The sequence below is a fragment of the Zonotrichia leucophrys genome, chromosome 2, assembly GCF_028769735.1.
Source record: "Zonotrichia leucophrys gambelii isolate GWCS_2022_RI chromosome 2, RI_Zleu_2.0, whole genome shotgun sequence".
NCBI lineage: Eukaryota > Metazoa > Chordata > Aves > Passeriformes > Passerellidae > Zonotrichia > Zonotrichia leucophrys.
Genome location: NC_088171.1, coordinates 66,066,451 through 66,087,158, shown reverse-complemented (window position 1 = coordinate 66,087,158; position 20,708 = coordinate 66,066,451). Strand labels below are relative to the sequence as shown.

Below are 20,708 nucleotides of genomic sequence, written 5' to 3'. Positions count from 1 at the left end.
ACAAAAACCAAAGTTTTCAAACTTTTCGGTACCTCCCTTTGTACAGATGGGGAGGAAAACAAAAGTGGCAAAGTGATGACAGGCAGAATTGAAACATTTGCACCTCAGCTATTTCTCTGTCCTGTACAGAGAGAATTTTAAGATACACAGTACAGAAGACAACATTGCAGAAACAACTGAGGAGTTTCTGATGTCTGCTGAGCCAAGTTTAGAACTTTCTCTTCTCACCACTTAGTCTCATTCCCATCAAAGTGTTCAAAATGAGGAGACATTTGTGGCCATCACTATTATGACAATCAATTGGCCTCTGTATCTACAATTTTTTAAAATGCAAGAAAATTCAGTCTTATACTTAATCATTGATGTGCTCAGACCTGACTTGCTGTAGGTCTCTTCTTTGGATTCCAGTTCAGCATATCACTCATAAGCTGTATTGCTTCATTGCTTGCATTTGGGATGAGAGTTTTTAGGCTTATAGGGACACATTGTGGGAAACGGAAATTCATGGCAGAAGCAAGGTGGTATCCTTCTGTCCAGTCACTCTGTTTCAAAGGAAACAAAAATCAGCACCAAAAAAGAACAAAGATGTATTTAGATAAAATTTAAGGCAGCTTGAGTCATGCTTGGTCTGCATGGCTCCTTCCTTTATGGTCAAAAACAAGCATTCCTGTTTTCAGTGACAATTATTACAACACTAGTGAATGCAGCATCAGTCTCCAATGACAGTCCTCCTGAGGTCTCCTGTAGCTACAGATGGAACCATCACCATGAATAACACACTTGGACACATCCTATCTGAAGGAGATCAGAGTGCAGCAGTACCAGGAATGCCACACCCCATCTGCCACAGAAACGAGCCCAGCAGCTGACTTCAGCATGCCCTCTTTATGGAAATAGCAGAGGCAAGGCTATTTTCACCATTTTCCCAGCTGTATAACCATGATGCAGTCTATACAATATAGCACTGATCCCACCATTATGACAGTCAATGATTAAGTTACAACCAGACTTAGTATGGTTACAACCAGACCAGTATTGCAACAATAAAAAACCATGATCACCAGATAAACACTTTTAAAAAAAGTTGTTAACTTTCTAAAAATAAACACCGAAGTCCTTCATTGCTTGATAACTGCATTCTTGGAATACAGAACCACAGGGTTATCAAAGACCTCAAGAGACCATTTATCCACACCCATTTCCCTTCCTGACATGTGTTAAGTTTCAAAAAGCTTCCAATTTCTGGCAATCCATAGCCAGACTATACAGATTATTCCGGAGAGTAATTTCTTCAAGATTAGGAAAATGGAGGTTTCTCATACAAAAATGACATTGTTGAGTATCTTATCATCCATAGATTCCAAGAAGGACTATCTAATTCTTCCCTCTAGAGTGGCCTTTTTATACATTGGAAGGTGTATTTATTTTCCTTTCTTCCAGCTTTTGTTTGTACAGGCTAAAGAAATGCAAACAATTCCTAAGGTCTAGGCTTTTTGAATTTTACTTCCTCTCTAGACTCTTGATTTTTTTTCTCTTGAAAACTCTAAACTGGATATAATATAGCAAGAGAAACAGAAAGATTAGTTCACATGTTAATGGGCAACACTCCTTTTTCTACAAACTGGTATGGTATTTGTCTTTAGACATACATCACACTAAATAGTTCCTACAGCCTCTCCTACAGATGTGTTAGCTGGATGGTGATCCACAGCTATTGATGTAGCTAATTATTCCTGCCTAAGTATGGCATTCTGTGCACTACTGAAAAAATTTCTTTAAAGCTACATCTCTAATTCTACACATAAAAAAAAATCCTTCTAAATGCCAGTCTTCTTTTCTAACATAATTTTTCTCTGCCTGCCATCTACTAGCTTAAACAGCAAAATCTACTCCACCAGACAGCCTTCAATACAATCTTAAAAATTTAATCAGAGCCAGAACCACTCAAGTTTTATTCAATGAATTTTTTGAATAAGAGACGGTGAAGCTTACTGTCTGGACAACTCTTTGCAAACAGGAATGCTCTCACCATGCAATTTGTATAGAAATATGCTGCTGAGAACGTTATGAGGGACAGCATCAGAAACCTTACTGAAGACAAGGTATGACATTTGTGCTCCTCCTCTACCCACCACGCTTATTGCACTGCTACAGGGCAAACCAGACTGATTTGATACAATTTGGTCTTAAGGTACCATGATAGCCATTACTCATCTTTTTAAGTACAACAGTTTTAGCTCTGTTAGCACAGTCCATGGTAATAAAAAAACCTCAAAAATAATTATAAACCATATCTGCTTCAAAAAGTCTCAAGATTTCCAGTGACTTCCTCTTTCACCTCAGAGAACAGTTTGTTCATTTAAATCAATGGAGAAAAACTTTCCTCCTTCACTGCATTGCCCTTCTTTATTGAGTTTGATGGCATTCTGTCTGCTAGAAATAAAGGAACAGTTTACAACAAATTACCAAGGGCTGCGAAGTACCAAGGGTTGAACTGATGAAGCATAGGCATAAGGTGAAAACAGTACAAGAGCAAAATAAAAAATACACTTCTATTAAAAAAAAATTAATTTGCAATAATTTAAAGTGCCATTGCCAACCTTCAGCTAATGAAAAGGCATTTCATTAACCTCTGCCATTGAGGTTGTCATCAGTTTTTTCATTAAATTCACATAGTACAAGAGCATCACCACTGCCAATACTTGAATGGTGCAATTTAATTTATTTATAAAATAAATAAAGCAACTTAATTTAGAAAATAAAACAAAATAGTTGCCTGCCACTATTTAAAACATCCAGATTCACCAAAGTCATTGGAATGTTATGGACTTAAGTACAGGAAGGTCAACTGGAATGAAGATAGCTTCTGGGCATAATTCCTGTAATTCATTATTGCAGGATAACAGAATAAATGAAAACGCATGTCTGAAAAAAATAATATTTGTAAAACTATCTGCAAAATCAGACTATTAAAGTAACTACTTATATTTTTCAGAATGGAAGTAATTGTAACAAATGCATTATTTGTTGTGGTAATTCCTATCATACAATTTAAGCACTCCTTTTACACAGCAATCTCCCTGAAGAATGCATTAGCACTGTCGTAAGGAGAGAAAATTCCCAAGTCTGCCCAGCAGATGACACAAAGCAATTAATTACAGTTTCCTGATTCTAGAAGGCTGACTTACAATGTCCTTAACTCTTTAGGGCGCCTTTAAGGGACCCTACAATTTTTTCTGGAATATTCAGCTGGTAATGGTCCCTGCTTTCCCAAGCACTAAGCTTTCTAGTCAGGGAATGACAGACTCTAAACAGTCAGGATTTGCTTCTGTTAGCTCCTTGTAAGGTTAGAGAAAAACTACAGCAATCAGCTCAATGCTTCTGTGCTACTGCACACACTGAAAACCTCTCTCTGATCTCCCTGCATTTCAGAGCTTGTTTATGCTGTACATTGAAAATGTTCCAGAAGCCAGCATGGTGCTGTCTTTCAGTCTTCATATACATCAAAATGTTCCTCTTACTATCCTAGATTTGTGATCTGCTCAAGAAAGTTCACACCTGCATTTGAAAACTCAAGTCTTAAAATACTGCTCCTATTTGCACATTATTCCTAAGGCACAACTCTGTCATGGCAAGCACTGTTTTACAGATCATACCAATTTTCACTGAGTCCTCCTGATTCAATTTTTACTTCCACAACGTATCATCCATAACTCTCCACCTGACCTTTTCCTCTTTGCTCTGTCATGAGTTTGCACCTGTTTCTAAGAATGTTCTCTTGGATGTTTTCCCACGACTTCCAGATCTGCATGTTCCTAGCTAAGCTTAATCTATTTCTGTTTTAAGTTTTCTGTTCCTTACTTCTCTATTGATAGCAGCTCCTTTACTGGACAAGAATTACACTGTATTTTATACAAGTAGAACACTAATGAAATTGATGTATCTTTCTCCACCCTTAGGAAGTTCAGATCTAGGTGGACTGTGTTTGGTCAGTTATTCCACCAAGTTCTATTTGCACCCATAAAATACTGATATGTATCTGCCATTTCTTACTTTAGTCTACAAAAATATTTAATAGCATATGGTCTTTTTTTTCAGTTCATTTGAAATTTTGAAAGCAACCTTATTCTTTTCTTGCATATTCTCCCATCCATTTAGTAAAACAACTTTTAAACTGAATATAATTGCATCCATTTTTATATGCACTACCAAAACTTTCCTTGTAATTTTAAAAAGTATTTAGCTCATACAGAAAATAAATGAAAAGAGTTGTTTCCTCTCTACAGTACTGCACATTTTCCCTCAATTATTTCTTATTGCTAATAATATTTATGAGACATCTATATTTGAGATTAAATGGTTTTTTACTTTAAAAATAAGAGAAGCATAATTTGTCTTATTTATGGTAACTTTTACAAGCTCCAAATTCTGTGTGCCCGCACAGAAGAATTACACTTTTGGGAAGGGAATGCAAATTGGCTCTGGTAAATTAAATCCAAGGAGAATTCTGATTTGCTTTCCATTATAAATAGCTTTAAATAACAAAATTAAACAATTTTATCTGGTTTCCATCACAGGAGATGAAGGCTTCATATAATGGTATTATATACAACAGATGCTAATATACAATGAAAGACTAGCATTACATGCCTTAATGGAAGCTGAAAAGAAGTACAGTTGAGCAAACACTAAGTCTGCAGGAAACTTATTGAAACAATAATTCAATAGGTATGTTCTGAAAGATAACACTGAATATTTTATAATAATTTGATTTAATTTTTTTTGTAATAAAATTGTGTGAGGTTTTTAAAGCCTCACCTTCTTTGGAGTCCCTAGGACTTGGCAAATTTTGAAGATTTCATCTACTTCACTTGTGCCTGGGAAAAGAGGTCTGAGTGTGTATAACTCAGCCATTATGCTGCCAACTGCCCATATATCAATAGGTGAGCTATAGACAGACGATCTCAGCAAAACTTCAGGAGCACGGTACCTGTGAGGATGGAGGGAAAGAATAAATAAGTTAAAATGGTCATAGGAGGGTAATTAGTTAAGCTAATGTATTAAATTCTTGATATACTTACCACCTGGTAGAAACATAATCTGTGTAAGGTGGCTGAGATCTTAGTTCTCTAGCCAACCCAAAATCTGCAATTTTCACAAGTTCTGGTCCACTACAGAGAAGGTTTTCAGGCTTCATATCCCTATGAAAAAATCCTGTAGAAGACCAAACAGAAAAGAGTTGCAAATTATCATAGAATCACTTCTTAAGGAGCAATTTCTAATAAGAGTAATCCAGTATTTACTTTGGGATGTTTTGGAATAATATAGTGGTTTTCAGTCTTTTTTCTTTTTATTTTTTTTAATTCAACATAAAATAATTGGAACCCTCCCCCAAAAAATGCACACATTTTCCCTCCAATGATTATTACACCAAGTGTTCCTAAATTAACAAATGTAAACTGTCATTAGCACATTAAGGAAAATGAATTAGCTGGCAGCAACATCAAGTTAAAACCAGTTTCAGAATGAAATCTTTTACTTTATCAGTTTTGGATAATGGAAAATTGAGCATCTGACACACTTACTTGATAAATAAAATGGCTTGAATGATTTTTAACTAGTTATTTATCACTGTGACAACAATTTGGAGATACAGACATTTACAGGATATCCAAATCCTGCTCAGAAATGCTAATATTAGTAATGCAGGCACAAAGTTTCTTCAATGCTTGCTGTTGGCTTGAGGATTTTTATACTTGGGCAATGGTTAAGTCACTAAGCAAATTAATACTGCTGTTTAATTGGAACACACAATTTGTTATGTTATCCATTAATTTGAACGAAATCCACTTGCTAGAATAAAGCACTGAATTTCTGCATGCATAAATTGAAAACAACTGTAAGAAATTGGTTGAAATTATTACAGTGAAATGTAAATGTTCAAATTTATCATACCTGGTATTCCCTTATACACTTATGGTCAAATCAAGATATTAATATTGTAACTTAAAATTAGACTTTTTTTAAAAAATCTAATTTTCTAATTTATTTTGCAGAGAAATTATGTAGGAAAGGAGGATGCTAACAAACAGTATATGATCCTGATTAGAAAGACAAGAAAATGTCAATTTCTGGGTATTTGACACTACTGAGTAAAAGTAATTATTCATTTAATTCACCAACAGGCATCTTCAGGGTACACTGAAAGCAAATGAAACCTCGCTAGGAACACATTTTATTTTCAGCTAATGTGTTATTGTCTTTGGAAAGTTTTAAGGATACCATTGTGATGTGAAGAAGAACTACAAAATCAAAAAGTTGAGCAGGAGAGTGAATTATTACCTTTTTAAATGCAATACAGTTCACAGACAGATATTAAACATGAGCTTTAGGAGTTTTGCAAACACTGTGAAACTTTTTATTGTTGTGAGCACACCTCAGAGCTCTTATTTACACTGTTCCTGTAATTCCTAGAAACATCCAATTTATTAAAATATTTAAATCCATGTTGTATTTGATAAGGATACTCTTTGAATTTCTTAGTGAACAAGTTATTTTAGTATTTTTTTATATGTAGAGTATCATGTTAGTTATAGTATCTCAACAAAAGAGTACTTAGGTATTAATGCTCCTCAATTAGATCTTTTTGAGGATGCAGAAGTGATTAGTACAGGAGAGCACATAAATTTCTTTAGTTTGTTCATTCATCTACTAACTAAAGTAGAAAAAAACTACTGCACTGTGTATTAACAACATCCAGTGCTTTCCAAGAGAAAGAGGAAAATCCATTTATAGGAAAACAAAGAGTAACTTCAGGCAAAGTTTAAAACTGCACCACACTGGAAACAGGTAACCACGATTTATCAGAGATTATTAATAGCCCTTGCTAGGTTATTTCATTCATGTTATTTCTGTGCATGATCTTATTTTCTAAAAAAACGTGCTATACAGTTAAACTCTAGAAGGAAACCTACCATGTTTGTGGATGAAAGCCAGCCCTTGCAATATCTGATACATCATGTTTCTGATGACTGACTCAGGGAAAAACTTGTTTCTGTGAAGAAACAGGGTAAAAACGCGCATAATTCAGAAAAATAATGTGCCTTCAGAACATACATGTTTCTTTATTTTGCCTAGCACATCATGAACACAAGAAAACACACCCATCAAGTCAAAGCAAGAGAGATGCAACTCTCATTTCAAAACTCTCTTGGGCCTTAATCTCAACCACTTCAAGTGCAGCAGCAGAACTTCTGTGCTGAGATGTTCATGGTGCTGTCTCTCTGCCGAAGCTGGGTGGCCAGCAGTGTGCTGGACAGGTGGGTGTGGAATGCACAGTGCTGTAGCAAGGCAGAGATGGCACAGTGCAGCACAGGTGGGTGCATTACCCAGCAGTGCCCTTAAGGGAGCCCTGCTAAGAGCAATTCTGCTCAGCTGCAGAGCAACATTGTGCTCATGTCACCAGCAGCTACCTCAGGATGTCAACCCAGGGCTTGGCACATTGGGAGATACAAGTGCATGACAAAATCTGAAGGAAACCCACACCAAAGGCAAAACAATTAATCAAAAGAAAATGTTATTGAAAAGGCAGGTCCTACTCCGAAGACCACCTTGCAAGCCTTGCTATGTACTGTTTGTCCAAGATTGCAACATCAGAGTTAGCCCATGTTAGGCCATTCTTACAAAGATGCATCCATGCACCGTCCCCACCTTAAGTCAAACCCACGAGGAAAAGTAGCATGAACAATGTTCAGCCAATCCTTCATAAATTAAAATGAAGGCTAATGAAGAAAAAGAAACATAACACGACTATTTGAAATTTCTCTCATGGTTCTACACAAAGGCATGCTCTCCTGTTAACAAGTGATCAAACTTATTTCCAAAGCATTACAATATTCAGTGTTGTAACAGAGCAAAGCAGAACTCTACCCTCAAATAACCGGGTGCAGCAAATCCTGTCCACGTCAATGGCGCTACCGGAGGAGTCAAAACCAGACATCCCAAAGTGTTCTTCAAAGCAGTATGAGAATCATTAGAGCATGATAGCACACTGCTTTTCTGTGAAAAAAGACATACCTATCCTTCATTAGCTGATAGAGATTTTCCTTCATGTACTCAAACACAAAATAAAGGTGGTCATTTTCTCGTATGACTTCCTTCAATTTTATTACATTGGCATGGTTTAGCTTCTTCAGAGACTGCAACAGAGCAAAATACAGCTTCAGATAACCCCACAGTGACCTTGATTCCTTACCAGAGCTAAATTTGTACCATCTCAGTTTCTAGCACAGAATCCACACAACATATTCATATGATACCCCATTATTTACCTTGTAATCTGTTCTAAAGAAAAACAACCCAAAAGTTTGAATGAACCTCTAATTAAAAGCAACAACTATATTAATAGTAGTTTAAACCTATTTCTAGGGATTACCTCAGAGCCAGAGTAAAGATTAGCACAAAAACCTAATTCCCTACAACAAAAGGCAAATCTGAAGCTGACAGAGTTCTTGCTCACTGCATTGAATAAGAAAACCTGCATAATTTTTTCCTTTATTTTTGGCATGAAACTTTCATGCCATGAAGAAGGATTCTCTTACAGATGCTCATTTTGGACATACTGATTTGTATGAAGTCTCCAATCAGTTAAATCAAAAGCCCTTTAGTAGGGAGTTTTGTATATGCAGAAAATCAGATGCCCAAAACATGGAATTATTTGGAATTTATGCCCAGGTTTTCAAGTGTTATTCTATCACTTGGCTAGCCAAAACTCCCAGTGCTTTCTACAGATGCCCCAAACACAAGATATATGGAATGAACACAGCTAGAAATCTGGAAGTAAAATTAAAGAAGAGGACAGTAAACCACAGAAATAAACACATCCAAAACCAATTTCTTTTCCTTTCTCAAAGATAAGAGGCTTGGCTATGAGACATGGACACTGCTTGAGAATAGTGGGATACTCCACAAATCAGCAGGACCTCCAGGAGTGCCAGCACCCCACAGTTTTGTGAAATCTGTCAGCATTTAAGGAGTTCACAGAGTCTGGCCTCACTTGGACACGGTAGCTACCCTTTTCCTTCATGCAAGCCTAACCAGACACTTATTTTTAAATGTGGCATGTTCACCACTTTACCTTGACTTCTCTCAAATTCATACATTCATCCCATGAATAGAACTTTCTTTTCATTCTGAAATAAAGCCCAAGATAAAGTATTTTCAGTGAACAGTACACAATGCTTTTAGAATTAGAAAAATCTAAAATATATTTTCCAAGAATAGCATTATCTATATTTTGAACTCAATTAAAAACATTCTAGCATACCCATAAGCAATATAATTAAAAACAAAGTCAATGCTTAGAATTGCTAAAAATTTACAGTGATTAATCATCAAACACTGAAACATATTTTTAGAAGAGTACAGACAGAGACCATGTAACTCCAAAGTAAAAGGGACATAAACCCTCTTTGGGTCATTTGAATTGTGCTTTTAATAATAAAGCAAGCAACAATGACACTGCACATATATCATGGAAAATCACGTCTTTATGCACAAGCAGCATATTCTGGGAGAAAAAAAAAGTTTTGAAATTTGCAAAACACTTTCTATTATATTCTATACATATATTCTATTATATTCTATATATATTAATTCTATTATAAGTAAGCATCTGACTTGACTGGTCATTTTAAAAATCTGTTTCAATATATTAATTAAAAAAGGTTTAATTTTTTTCAAGCAACATCATAGCCCCTAAACTAATTGTTATATATAACAGTGTAATACATTTATTTGTAAGTCCTGCATAAATCCAAATGTGGACATTTGGTGTTGTTCAGATCTTGGGATGAAGTTGTGAATGTCATTGCTGTGGTTTGGTAAAGTTCTAGCACCTAAAGTGAAGAGATTTAAACTTATAATTTAAAATAAAAGTATCTTCAAGCAACACCGTACCCAGTCAAGTCCCAAACTTAAAAATCACACAACAGAATTCCAAATCCTGAAATCACAAAATGAACCACTTCCCACAAAATGTTCCTTTTGCTAATAATAATTAAAATAATCAATTGGAGATTCTTTCTTTAGCTTAGATTAATATTAACTTCAGCAATAGTACCAGCAAGACATGGTGAAACATGAAATTCTCAGTAATTCTTAAAGAAAAAGGTCAATCAATTATATTACAATTATCTTACTGCAGTAGATTCATAAATGAGAGAAAGTGTCCGAGCAAGTTACAATTTTTGGTATTTCAACTTACACTTTATATCCTGCATGCAATTCTCTAGGAATACAAGGGGAATTCCCCCACGCCTTGAGTAGAATTTTTCTTGTTTCGTAATCATCTTTTAAGGCAAGTGTGACAATACTCTTGATTACACAGAACACAAGTTTATTAGAGCCAGGGTAACAGCCTTTATTTACCTGACCAGAGTGTTGTGTTGTTTATCACTGTAGCAACACCTGAAACTTAATGCAGTACTTACAAAGATATGGGGGGCTGGGATGGGATTTCAAATCTACCTGTTAAGATCGCTATTCCTGCAATTCATATAAATAAGCTCTCTAATTAATCCCATTCACTTTTGCTTCTCCCTTGGTGTTGGCCTAACAACATTTTTAGAAGGAAACATGTTCAAACTGAACAAAAGCAGCATGCAATTTTACAAGACAATGTAAACCAGTAAATTAAACTGATGTGCCTCTCTATTGATCAGTTACCAGAAATCTGACTCAAAATCACCTTGTTAAACATCTTAATTAAAATAATTTTGCTATGTTAATTTCCTTTTAAAAGGTGACTTTTTTCAATTCTACACAAATGGAAGACAACAATAAAGTCAAAATTGAAAATCTAAGATTTTGCAAACACCTTTACTGAATTGAGATGCTACATACCTTTTGATAGCCACAAGTTCTCCTGACTCATTGCTCCTCCCCATCAACACGCTGCCATAGGTGCCATCACCCAGTTGTTTCATAATTGTGTAACGATTCATTTTTTTACGACTCAGACAGCCAAAAGCTTATGAAATGGTAAATATATTCTGTTTTATTAAAGGGTTCTGTGCTCCTTGATTTTCTCAAGAAAAATCTTGTTCCAGACTGTTTTATGTTGGTGAATGTTTCTCATAACTCAGCAGGATATTCACTGCTCTCTTCCAAACTATAGCTGCTTTGAGATCCAGTTACGAAGAATGGGAGACAGAAGAACATGGTCATTCTTACGTGGATCCCTAAAAAAAAATTTAAAAAAGAGACTAGATAGTTTTACAATATTTTAGGAAAGAGACACTCTACTACTTGTATCAAACAATAACAGCCTCCAGAACCATATGTGCTTTTTAAATGGACGTAAACGCAATTAGCTCCTTTAAATTTTTCAAACCTACTGTACAATTAGGGTTAGAGTAAGCAGAGACTGGAGAGTTGAGGTTACTGTCATAATTCCCTAGAACCAGCAAAGTGTTTATAAAGCTGGTGTATTCTGATAGAAGCCCTTACTCTGAATTTGTAGACAGCAGCAGCTTCCTGAACTATTACAAAGGCATGGCTGAAGTTCTGGAAAACATAAGGACAAAAATTTTGCACAGGGTGCCACAGCAAACTTAGGGTCTGAATACTGTGTTTTGGATTAGTAATGCAAGCAGGCTTCCTATGCTTAAAAGTTAGTGAGGAAGGGAGGTGGAGCAGCAAGATAACCACTGCATTTTTCACCCACAAATTGATTTGTTATAAATGGATATCTTGCTCTGAAGTTCACATAATTCTTAGGCATGATAATGGCTGAAGAGTTAAGTTTATTCTTCAGTTTTACAAGGCCTGCAGAGAGACGCATAGAGCTTATATGCACTGGTATGGAAGATTAAATCTGAACTGTCATTTGGAAAAGAATCCATATTGAACAATGCTGAATCACAATAATAATTGAATCCATGCAAATATTAATTTGAATCCCAATCCAAGTTTGAATCTGAACCCCAGCTTCCACTACACACAATACTATCTGTCACCAATGCTTCAGATGAAGGCCTGATGTTAAACACACAAACTCAGAAGAGCCACTCATTTATGCAGGAGTAGGAAAAACTAACAACCTCTCATTGTACAATTTGCTCCCTGTAACCCAAATGCTAATACACAAACACTGAATGCTAACTGAATAATAGCATTCTCTACCTTTTGCCTCTGCTGCCTGAAAATACAAAATAAAACTCAAATCAATGGGAACACACCATCAATCTACCTTTATAGGAGATTGAGAACTCAGCATGGAACTCTCTAGTCCTTATCCTTATACCAAAATTAGCTACAGTCTGGTCTGTTCAAACAGATTAAGAAACTGATTCAGCTGATAACAAGATTCAGGCTTGAGATTTACAGGCCTGGCAAAATAACAACAAAACTGGCCTCTCCAGGAGTGTGAAATATACATTCTCAAGCAGATCAGCCTGCTGTGTAAAGGAAACAGCTGCCTGGAAAATAGACCAATGTTTCTAATTTGTTCTGAGTTGAAATGCTGCTTTCTCTAAGTTACAACACAAAGTGTTGCTCCCTGTTGCTTCTGTTAGCAGGAAAGAATCTCACATCACCGGTCAAGATGCCACTGGCCTAGTGGACATCTCAATTTATAATCTTTGCACCAAGCAACCTTCATTTTGTCAAGGGAAGTTACAGAGAAGATTTCTTTCTACACCCATCTACACCTCCCCTCCCCTGAAGTCACAGCTATAGTGAAATAAGATTTCTGGTTAATAGCGTATTCTGAAACAAAGCTAAAAATCAGATTTAACAAAAAGTTACATAGGCATCTTAAATTATGATGAGATTTTAAATTGGACTTTCATATATTTAAGAAAATTGTTTTTCTCAGAGTTCAGCTTTATATCTTATTCCCCAGAATGCCTGCATGCACTCCAGTCTTTAATACCATCAATAACGCCTTTTTACAACAAGGTTATTTGTTGACTCTGGTAAAAGCAGATGATCAAATGTATTTATTCCAAGACACAGTCTATATACACATCTTGCAAGTTGTCAATGGTTAGCTCTAGGTATATATTAAAAAACAAACCAAGACAAAAACCTTGAGGGTATTCTTATACCCATTTTACAACACAGAATCACATTTAAAGCAATGATAAACTGTGTATGCATTTTTGTGTATAGGTATAGACAGGCGTATCACGTGAAGTGAAAAGTAACAAGTTTTGTGTTTCTCTGTTTCAACAAATATCATTGAGCATTGTTTAAGGTATGTTTTTTCTGAGGGGATTTAGTAATATCTGCTACAGATGGCCCCAGCTTGAACTCCTAGAGTTACATTAAGAAGTTGGAGAATTTGCACGCATTTCATGCTCAAGTTTTTGCTCTCTAACAAAGTGTACCAAAAACAACGTGAGAAAAACTTGTATCTACAATAAACAGAACAAGATCTAGACACAACCTCAAGTTCTGACCTTTAAATTCTCTCATTTTGGTGCCTAAATCCTATCAGCTTTCCAAGTAATTTTCGTTGGAGTATATATTAATCACCAGCTTTAACCATTATTTGTTTTGTCCAATTCTAATATTTGGGCATGTGCAATCAAAACAACTTCACATAAATTCTTCCTTCCCTCCAGAAATTCTGTGTAATACAACACAGACCAAATTATTCATTTTGTCTGTTCTGTAATATATTTTATTACCTTACTCCTTTTCTGCTGTATACTTTAACTTTTAGGGTACAAAAACACTTGATCAAGTAAAGTACAGAAAAGTTGGTGCATTCCTTCAACGACCAAGTGGAAGTGTCAAATCCACTCAATGGAAATGCACAAAACAAGGTGTGAAAACCACATACCCTGACAACAATGTCTGTGTACCATCACACCCACCCCACAATGGCATGTTCTGGAATTACAGAGCATGATGATTAGAACATAAATGGCCCAGAGATTCACCTTTCACTACAACAGACTTCTGCAGATTTTGTAATTTTCACCACTCATACCCAGCTCAGGTGTCTGATTTTTTCCTCAGCAGTCTCTCTATATTTTCTTTTTCAAATCTGCAGTGCAGTTTTGTCTTTGGTACTAACCCGAGGAAAAGCAAGGGCTCAGTCTAGCTTTTCTAGTTAAAACATGCCTTTGGAGTGGCCTGCTTATATGATATTATTGTAGTGATGTAAAGCTCTAAAATGTAAAATTGTCATAACAGGTACCAAACAGACAAGAGAAATCCTAGTCTAAACAACAGCTTGTTGTTACTCTTAATGACATACTGCACATAATCTCTTTACACAGGATTAAGGAAAGATTAAAGCCAGGGACAAATAGAGGACAAAATAAAATAGCTTGACAGAATTCTTAATTTGTGTAAATTTAGGGAACCTGGACAAGTACTAGAGAAATGAAACAAATCATCATTTTTACTGTATTACTGGTGTCTTGAGAACTCACTAGCAGCAATTTTATATTATTTTAGATGTCTGGATTACATTTCAAAATGTAATGAATAGCAACAAATCACTTACATTTCTTATATACAAATACTAGGCTTTACCAAGAGTTCTACAATTGCATCCTAAACAAACTACTCTCAAATAATTAGAAACTAGGATGTATGACCCAATAAGAGCTCCCACCCAGAGAAGCAAAACACTCACAACCAAATTTTACCCTGTTTACAGTAACTGAAGAAATCACCAAAACCATTTGCATGGCACAGTACTGTTCTCAATGATCAGAACCGGCAGTATTACACAGGACAGAACACATGCTGATACTGATTTTAAAAGTAAAAAAAAAAGCAAAAACAACAAACCCAAAACCAAATCCAACCACAAAACAACAAACGAATTTTGCTACAAGAACCCTCTTGGTAGTGAATGTATATTACTAAAGCTGCCAGTAATCAGGTCCCATGACAGGTGGCTCCAGTTCTTGAGATTAACCTCAAATCCATTACTCTAATCAAATACCAGCAGTTATTTAAAAACATGACACTCAGCTGCAAGAAAGAAATCAGTAACGTTGACAATAAATACTGGTGCTTTGAAATAGACTGCCTTAATTCTTTTTAAAGTCCCTTAAAAATCTAATATATTGTTCCACTTGTGTATATCAGGCATTAAGGATGGGACACATTATTAAAGATTATATTATAAATTCTTATTATAAATTCTTATTATAAATTAAGAACTCCAGTGTGCTCTAAATATCTTCCCTTGTTTTGCAACAAACTAGCTTTGGTTTCAAACCAAAGTTATTCACACCAACTTTTTCAGCAAATTACCACCATGCAAGCAAGGCTACCACTTTCTACCCACATGAAACCCCTTCCCACCATGCAGTACAGCAAGTTTCAGGCTAACAGTGGTTTCAGTGCTGCTGGAACTTCAAGTCTCCAGTTTGGGGCAGCATCCAGAAGGAATATGAACCATTCATCTTTCAGCATCTGCACCACTGTAAGTTTCAATAAAACACAGAATCCTTGTGGTCGGAAGGGACCTCTGGGGATCCAAACCCCCTGCTAAGGCAGGGTGACTTAGAGCAGGTGACACAGGAACACATCCAGGTGGTTTTGAAAGTCTCCAGAGAGGGAGACTCCACAACCTCCCTGGGCAGCCCGTTCCAGTGCTCTGCCACCCTCAATGTGAAAAATGTTCATGTTGAGGTGGAACTTCCTGTGTTTCAGTTTATGGCCATTGCTCCTCATCCTGTCGCCAAGCACCACTGAAAAGACTCTGGCACCATCCTCTCGGCACCTGCCTTTGAGGTAATTATGCGCACTAATGAGACCCCCTGTCCGTCTTGAGAATGGAAACAAATGCGCGTTTCCACTCCAGTTCCACCTGCTGACATCCATTCGCCTCCCGAGTGCGCCAGTCCCTTCCTCAGCACTCCCAGCGCCGAGGGGAGCGCGGCGCTCCAGCCGCTCACTCCGGCTGTGAAACTCGGCACCGCCCGGCCTGCCACTTTCACCCCGATTCTCCTAAACAAAGCTTCACCTACCTCCCCTCATTAACCGCGGAGCTCTCAGGCCGCCAGGGCCCGGCTCTACCCCACCGAAGCCAAAGCAGGCAGGGTCCCTGTCCCCGCAGCTCCGCACCCACGCTCCCGCTCCCGCAGCCCAGCACTGAGCGGGGCAGCTCCCCCACACGCCAGTTCGCCGCACACCGATCCCAGCCCCCGGAGCACGCTGCGGGCCGGCAGCACCCTCCCCTTTAGGAACGGAGCTCTGCGGGCTCTCTCTCCAGCCCAAACCCGCACCTCCTGCGTGCTGAGGGGACCCCAGGGAGGCCCAGCCCCCGAGGCACCGGCGCGCACCAGCCCGGCCCGAGGAGGGCTCTCGGGCTGCCGTCCCCGCCGCCCCTCACTCACCGCGGCGCCGCGGGCGGAGCCAGCTCGATGGCGCCGAGCCCCGGCCCGCCCGCCGCCTCCCTCGGCCGGGCCGCTCTGCCCCGTCACCGGGGCGACGGGCGCGGGCCGGGCCCGGGCTGGGGCGGGCCCGCCGCCGGCACCGCCCTCCCGGCCGCGGGCACGGCAGCCAGGGAGTCCCGGGCGGAGCGGAGAGGCGGTGGATAAACAGCGCTGCGGGGAGCGGGGCAGCGCCGTGCTGGAAAGGGAGCGCTGCGCAGCGGGAGCTGAGCCCGGTGACGAGAGCCGCGTCACAGGATTCCTGAAGGTGGCCCCATGATACGGGAGATCCTCTTTGGACAGTCCCTATTATAATTACTGCTAGTAGTAATTATATATAGGATATGTATTTGGTGCTCTGGTGAGACCCCAGCTGCAGTGCTGCTTCCAGCTCTGGGGTCCCAGCACAGGAAGGCCAGGGAGCTGCTGGAGCGAGTGCAGGGCTGGATGCTCTGTGATGCTCAGAGGGCTGGAGCACGTCTCCTGTGAACCCAGGCTGGGAGAGCTGGAGCTGTCAGCCTGGAAAAGAGAAGGCTCCAGGCTGACCTTAGAGCAGCCTTCCACTACCTGAAGGGAGCTTTCATGAGAGATGGGTAGAGTCTATTTACAAGAGCGTGGAAAAAGGGAAACGGCTTCAAATGGAAAGAGATTAGATAATAGGGGGGAAAAATCTTTTCTGTGATGCTGGTTAGGCACTGGGTAGGTTGCCCAAGGAAGTTGTGGATCCCTGGAGGTGGGGCTGAATGGGACTCTGAGCATCCTGGTCTAGTGGAAGGTGTCCCTGCCCATGGCAAGGGGGTTGGAACTGGATGATCTTCAAGGTCCCCTGCCAATCCACACCATTCTATGATCTTAGAAATAAAGCTACCAGCTAAGCCACAGTGTACTTAGGATTTGTACAGAAATTTCCACCTGTATTACTCACAGCAGTAGTGAAGCCCGAGGGATTTTTCCTCCTAGCATTTTTAAAAGTATTTATTGTAAGCAATTTATTAAAATGCAAGGGAGAAACTTTGAGTGCTCTATACATTCTAAAATATATGTATTTCTATTACAAAAATAATAATGAACTTTCTCCTTGATCCTTTGTATTCTTACATTTCTCTAGGGTGTACAGAAGGCACAGTTAATAAAAATGGCATATTTAGTGTCTGATCCAGAGGCACTTTTGGAAGGGAAGTCTCATTTTAAGCTTCAATTCTCAACATTCACTTGAGCTTCCTATGAGAATCACTTCCTTGAGAGTGATGGGCAAGAAAAGGAGGATATCATTTCAACACAATAACTACTAGAAGCACCATAGAGTGAAAGGCAGAAAATTGTTTTAGAAATTCAAATTCCTATCTGCTTCGCCATGCTGGCAGCTCAGGCTTGCTGAGCAAAAATGGGAATCTGTCTTCTTTTTACCTTTTTTTTCTCTCCCCTCCCTCCTCCTCATTAATTGGCATGGTAACTTTGTGATGATTTAAGAACTGTTGACAGACTAATTGATTCTACCTCAAGTCAACTGGGTGGAACATGGGGCTATGGGAATTGGTTTTATGGAATTCAAAGGATTTGACCGCTTGCACATAGCTTGCTGAAATGGAAGTACAAGAAAACAACATTATATTTTCTGAAACAAAATATGCGTGTTTCCTTTACTGAAATAAAACATCAGAGGTGACTGCCAGGTGACTGCCAGGTAAAATAAAGTTCAAAGGTGAGACTTGGACATGAGAAGGAAGAAAGTACCATAACCCACACAGCAGAATTCAGGCAGAGATTCAGCAGGAGCTGACTGTACGTAGCAAAGAATTTAACCATGCATTAACCTCTAAGAATATGTTTGATCACTACTGCATGGATATGTCCCTACCTTAAATATGTGAAAACACCTCTCCACTGTCAGTGGAAATGATGCAGCAGTTACCCTGTGATGTCCCCTTCCTGGCCTTGTGTCCTTTCCTCTCTCAACAGTTTAGCCCATTCCCACGACTGTCCTTTCCCAGGGATGGGCTCTGTCCTCTTCCTGTGGTGCTGCCACTCAGTTTCATGAGATCATAGAATGGTTTGGGTTGGAATGAACCTCAAAAATCATTTAGTTCCAACCTCCCTGCCATGGTCAGGGATACCTTCTGCTACACCAGAGGTCTCAAGCCTAATCCAAACCTGGCCTTGAGCACTTCCAGGGCATCCATAGCTTTACTAGGCAACTTTTTCTAGTGCCTCACCACCCTCACAGTAAAGAATTTCTGCCTAATATCTAATCCAAACCCACCCTGTCTCAGTGTACGGCCATTCCCCTTTGTCTTATCCCCCCTACATGTCCATGTAAAAAGTCCTTCTCCAGCTCTCTTGCAGGCCCCCATTAGGTACTGGAAGGATGCTACAAGGTCAGCCCAGAACCCTTTTCTCTCCAGGCTGAACAACCCCAGCTCTCTCAGCCTATCTTCACAGAAGAGGTACTCCAGCCCTCTGAGCATTTTTGTAGCCTCCTCTGGACTTGCTCCAACAGTTCCACGTCCTTCTTATGTTGGGGGCCCAGAGCTGGATGCAGCCCTGCAGGTGAGTTGTCATCAGAGCAGAGGGGCAGAGTCACCTCTCCCAGCCTGCTGGCCACACTGCTTTGGATGCAGCCCAGGATACATTTGTCTTTCTGGGCTGCAGGCACACACTGCTGGGTCTTGCTGAGCAATCAACACTCCCAAGTCCTTCTCCTCAGGGCTGCTCTCAAGCCATATCCCCCCAGCCTGTGTTTGTCCTTGCAACCCACATGTGAGACCTTGCACTTGGCCTTGTTGAACTCCACGAGGTTTGCACAGTCCCACCTCTCCAGCCTGTCCAGGTCCCTCTGGATGCCATCCCTTCCCTCCTGCACACTGACTGCACCACGCAGCTCGGTGTCACCATCAGCCATGCTGAGAGTACATTCAATCCCACTGTCCACGTTGCTGAACAAGGTGAAGATGCTCTTGGTTGCCTGTGGGGCATTTCCACCTTATCCTCAGTCTAATTACAGCCACTTATAAGATATCTGGCATAGGCAAGGGGTTGATGTTTAAATAATTCCTGTATTAGTTTTGCACAAGAAAAATGTTTAAGTCTAAATTCTGTTACCAGGACCTCCTGTCTGTCAGTTGTTGGTACTTCTTGTAATGGTCCCCAACATTTCACACACGTGAAGGCAGAAAAGCTGTAGACAGGACTTGCCAGTGTTTGAGCTGGGCTGCAGCATGGTGTGGGGTTGCAGTACAAGCACTGCAAGCCAGTCACTTAACACTTCATTTTGTCATAAAGACAGGAGAGAGATGCTGTCCTGTGCTCTTGCTATGAACCAGGAAGCTGAAGGGAAGACAACAGGATGGAACAGAGACCTAGGATGTTTGTGAGCCCTGCTAAAGGACCTCTGAGAACATCCTTATGCACCTGCTTTTGTTTTACAAAACAACACATGCAGACCCAGTGAGTAATTTTCTGTTGAAAGGACCTCCTTTGGTTGTGGTCCTTGAAGGTGTTGATGCTATGCTCAAGTGCCAGCCAAATACCTGAAACTGCCTTCTCCCAAACACTATCACAAGTACCAGCATGCATGTTGAAGCTTATAGGGATTGTGTAAACTTCATTTTTCTGTTGTTTGAATAAGGTTGGGCCAAATCAGCAATGTTTCCCTATGATACTTACTTGCACCTGTGTCATCCCACTGATCTTTGTGTCTCATGAAGACTCTTGCAAGCCTGGAGAGGTGCTGTGCTGAAATGCACTCTCCATTTTGCACAATCTCAGGTGTATCACTACATAAACACTCCCTGGTTCACCTTCCCTTTGCTCATGAGTGACAGCCAGGTACTTAACTTCAGGCAGCTGGAACACTAAGGGCAGTAATCCAGGCATGGATAACCATTGTGTACCACTCTCATTATTTCTCAGGCAGAGGGATTTTAACAGGTATGGAATTTTTCACTCTGTGTTTTTGGAGGAACCACTCCAGCACTAAATGCTTCAGTTCTCCTTCCTTTTTGCCTGCATGTGGTGTCTACTGATAAGGGTGGGAATGACATGAATTTTCCTAAATGCATCCCTAGAGTTGCACTGTGCATCCTGCAAAGTGATGGCTCTCAGGAAACATGCTCTGCTTTGGCGAAAGCTGTCTCTGTTGTTTTAGACAACTTTCCCCCAAAAAGATACTAAGAAAAATGCCAGCAATCTGGAAGAAATCCCAGAAAATCCTCAGGAAGGAAGAAGTCTCAAATCATATTCAATTCTGTTACACTGCTGGTTTCCACTCACGGAACTCAGGAAAAGCTTATCTCTGCAAAGGCA

The 20,708-nt window shown here is 39.5% G+C and overlaps 1 protein-coding gene across 10 annotated transcripts in view; it reads right to left on the bottom strand.

Moving 5' to 3' along the window:
- The window catches only part of MAK (male germ cell associated kinase), a 30,691-nt gene extending 14,196 nt beyond the window's left edge, over positions 1-16,495 (bottom strand). For 5 of the 10 annotated variants that reach the window (XM_064705287.1, XM_064705293.1, XM_064705295.1 and 2 more), the window contains exons 1-8: positions 16,371-16,495; positions 10,903-11,240; positions 9,137-9,191; positions 8,077-8,198; positions 6,975-7,054; positions 5,082-5,214; positions 4,819-4,990; positions 375-542 (exon numbers count right to left, since the gene is read on the bottom strand). In XM_064705287.1, coding sequence (XP_064561357.1) covers positions 375-542; positions 4,819-4,990; positions 5,082-5,214; positions 6,975-7,054; positions 8,077-8,198; positions 9,137-9,191; positions 10,903-11,003 — 831 coding nt within the window. In that variant the 5' untranslated portion in view covers positions 11,004-11,240; positions 16,371-16,495. The other 5 variants (XM_064705288.1, XM_064705289.1, XM_064705292.1 and 2 more) reach the window with 5 other exon arrangements.
- Between the last annotated feature and the right edge of the window lie 4,213 nt (positions 16,496-20,708).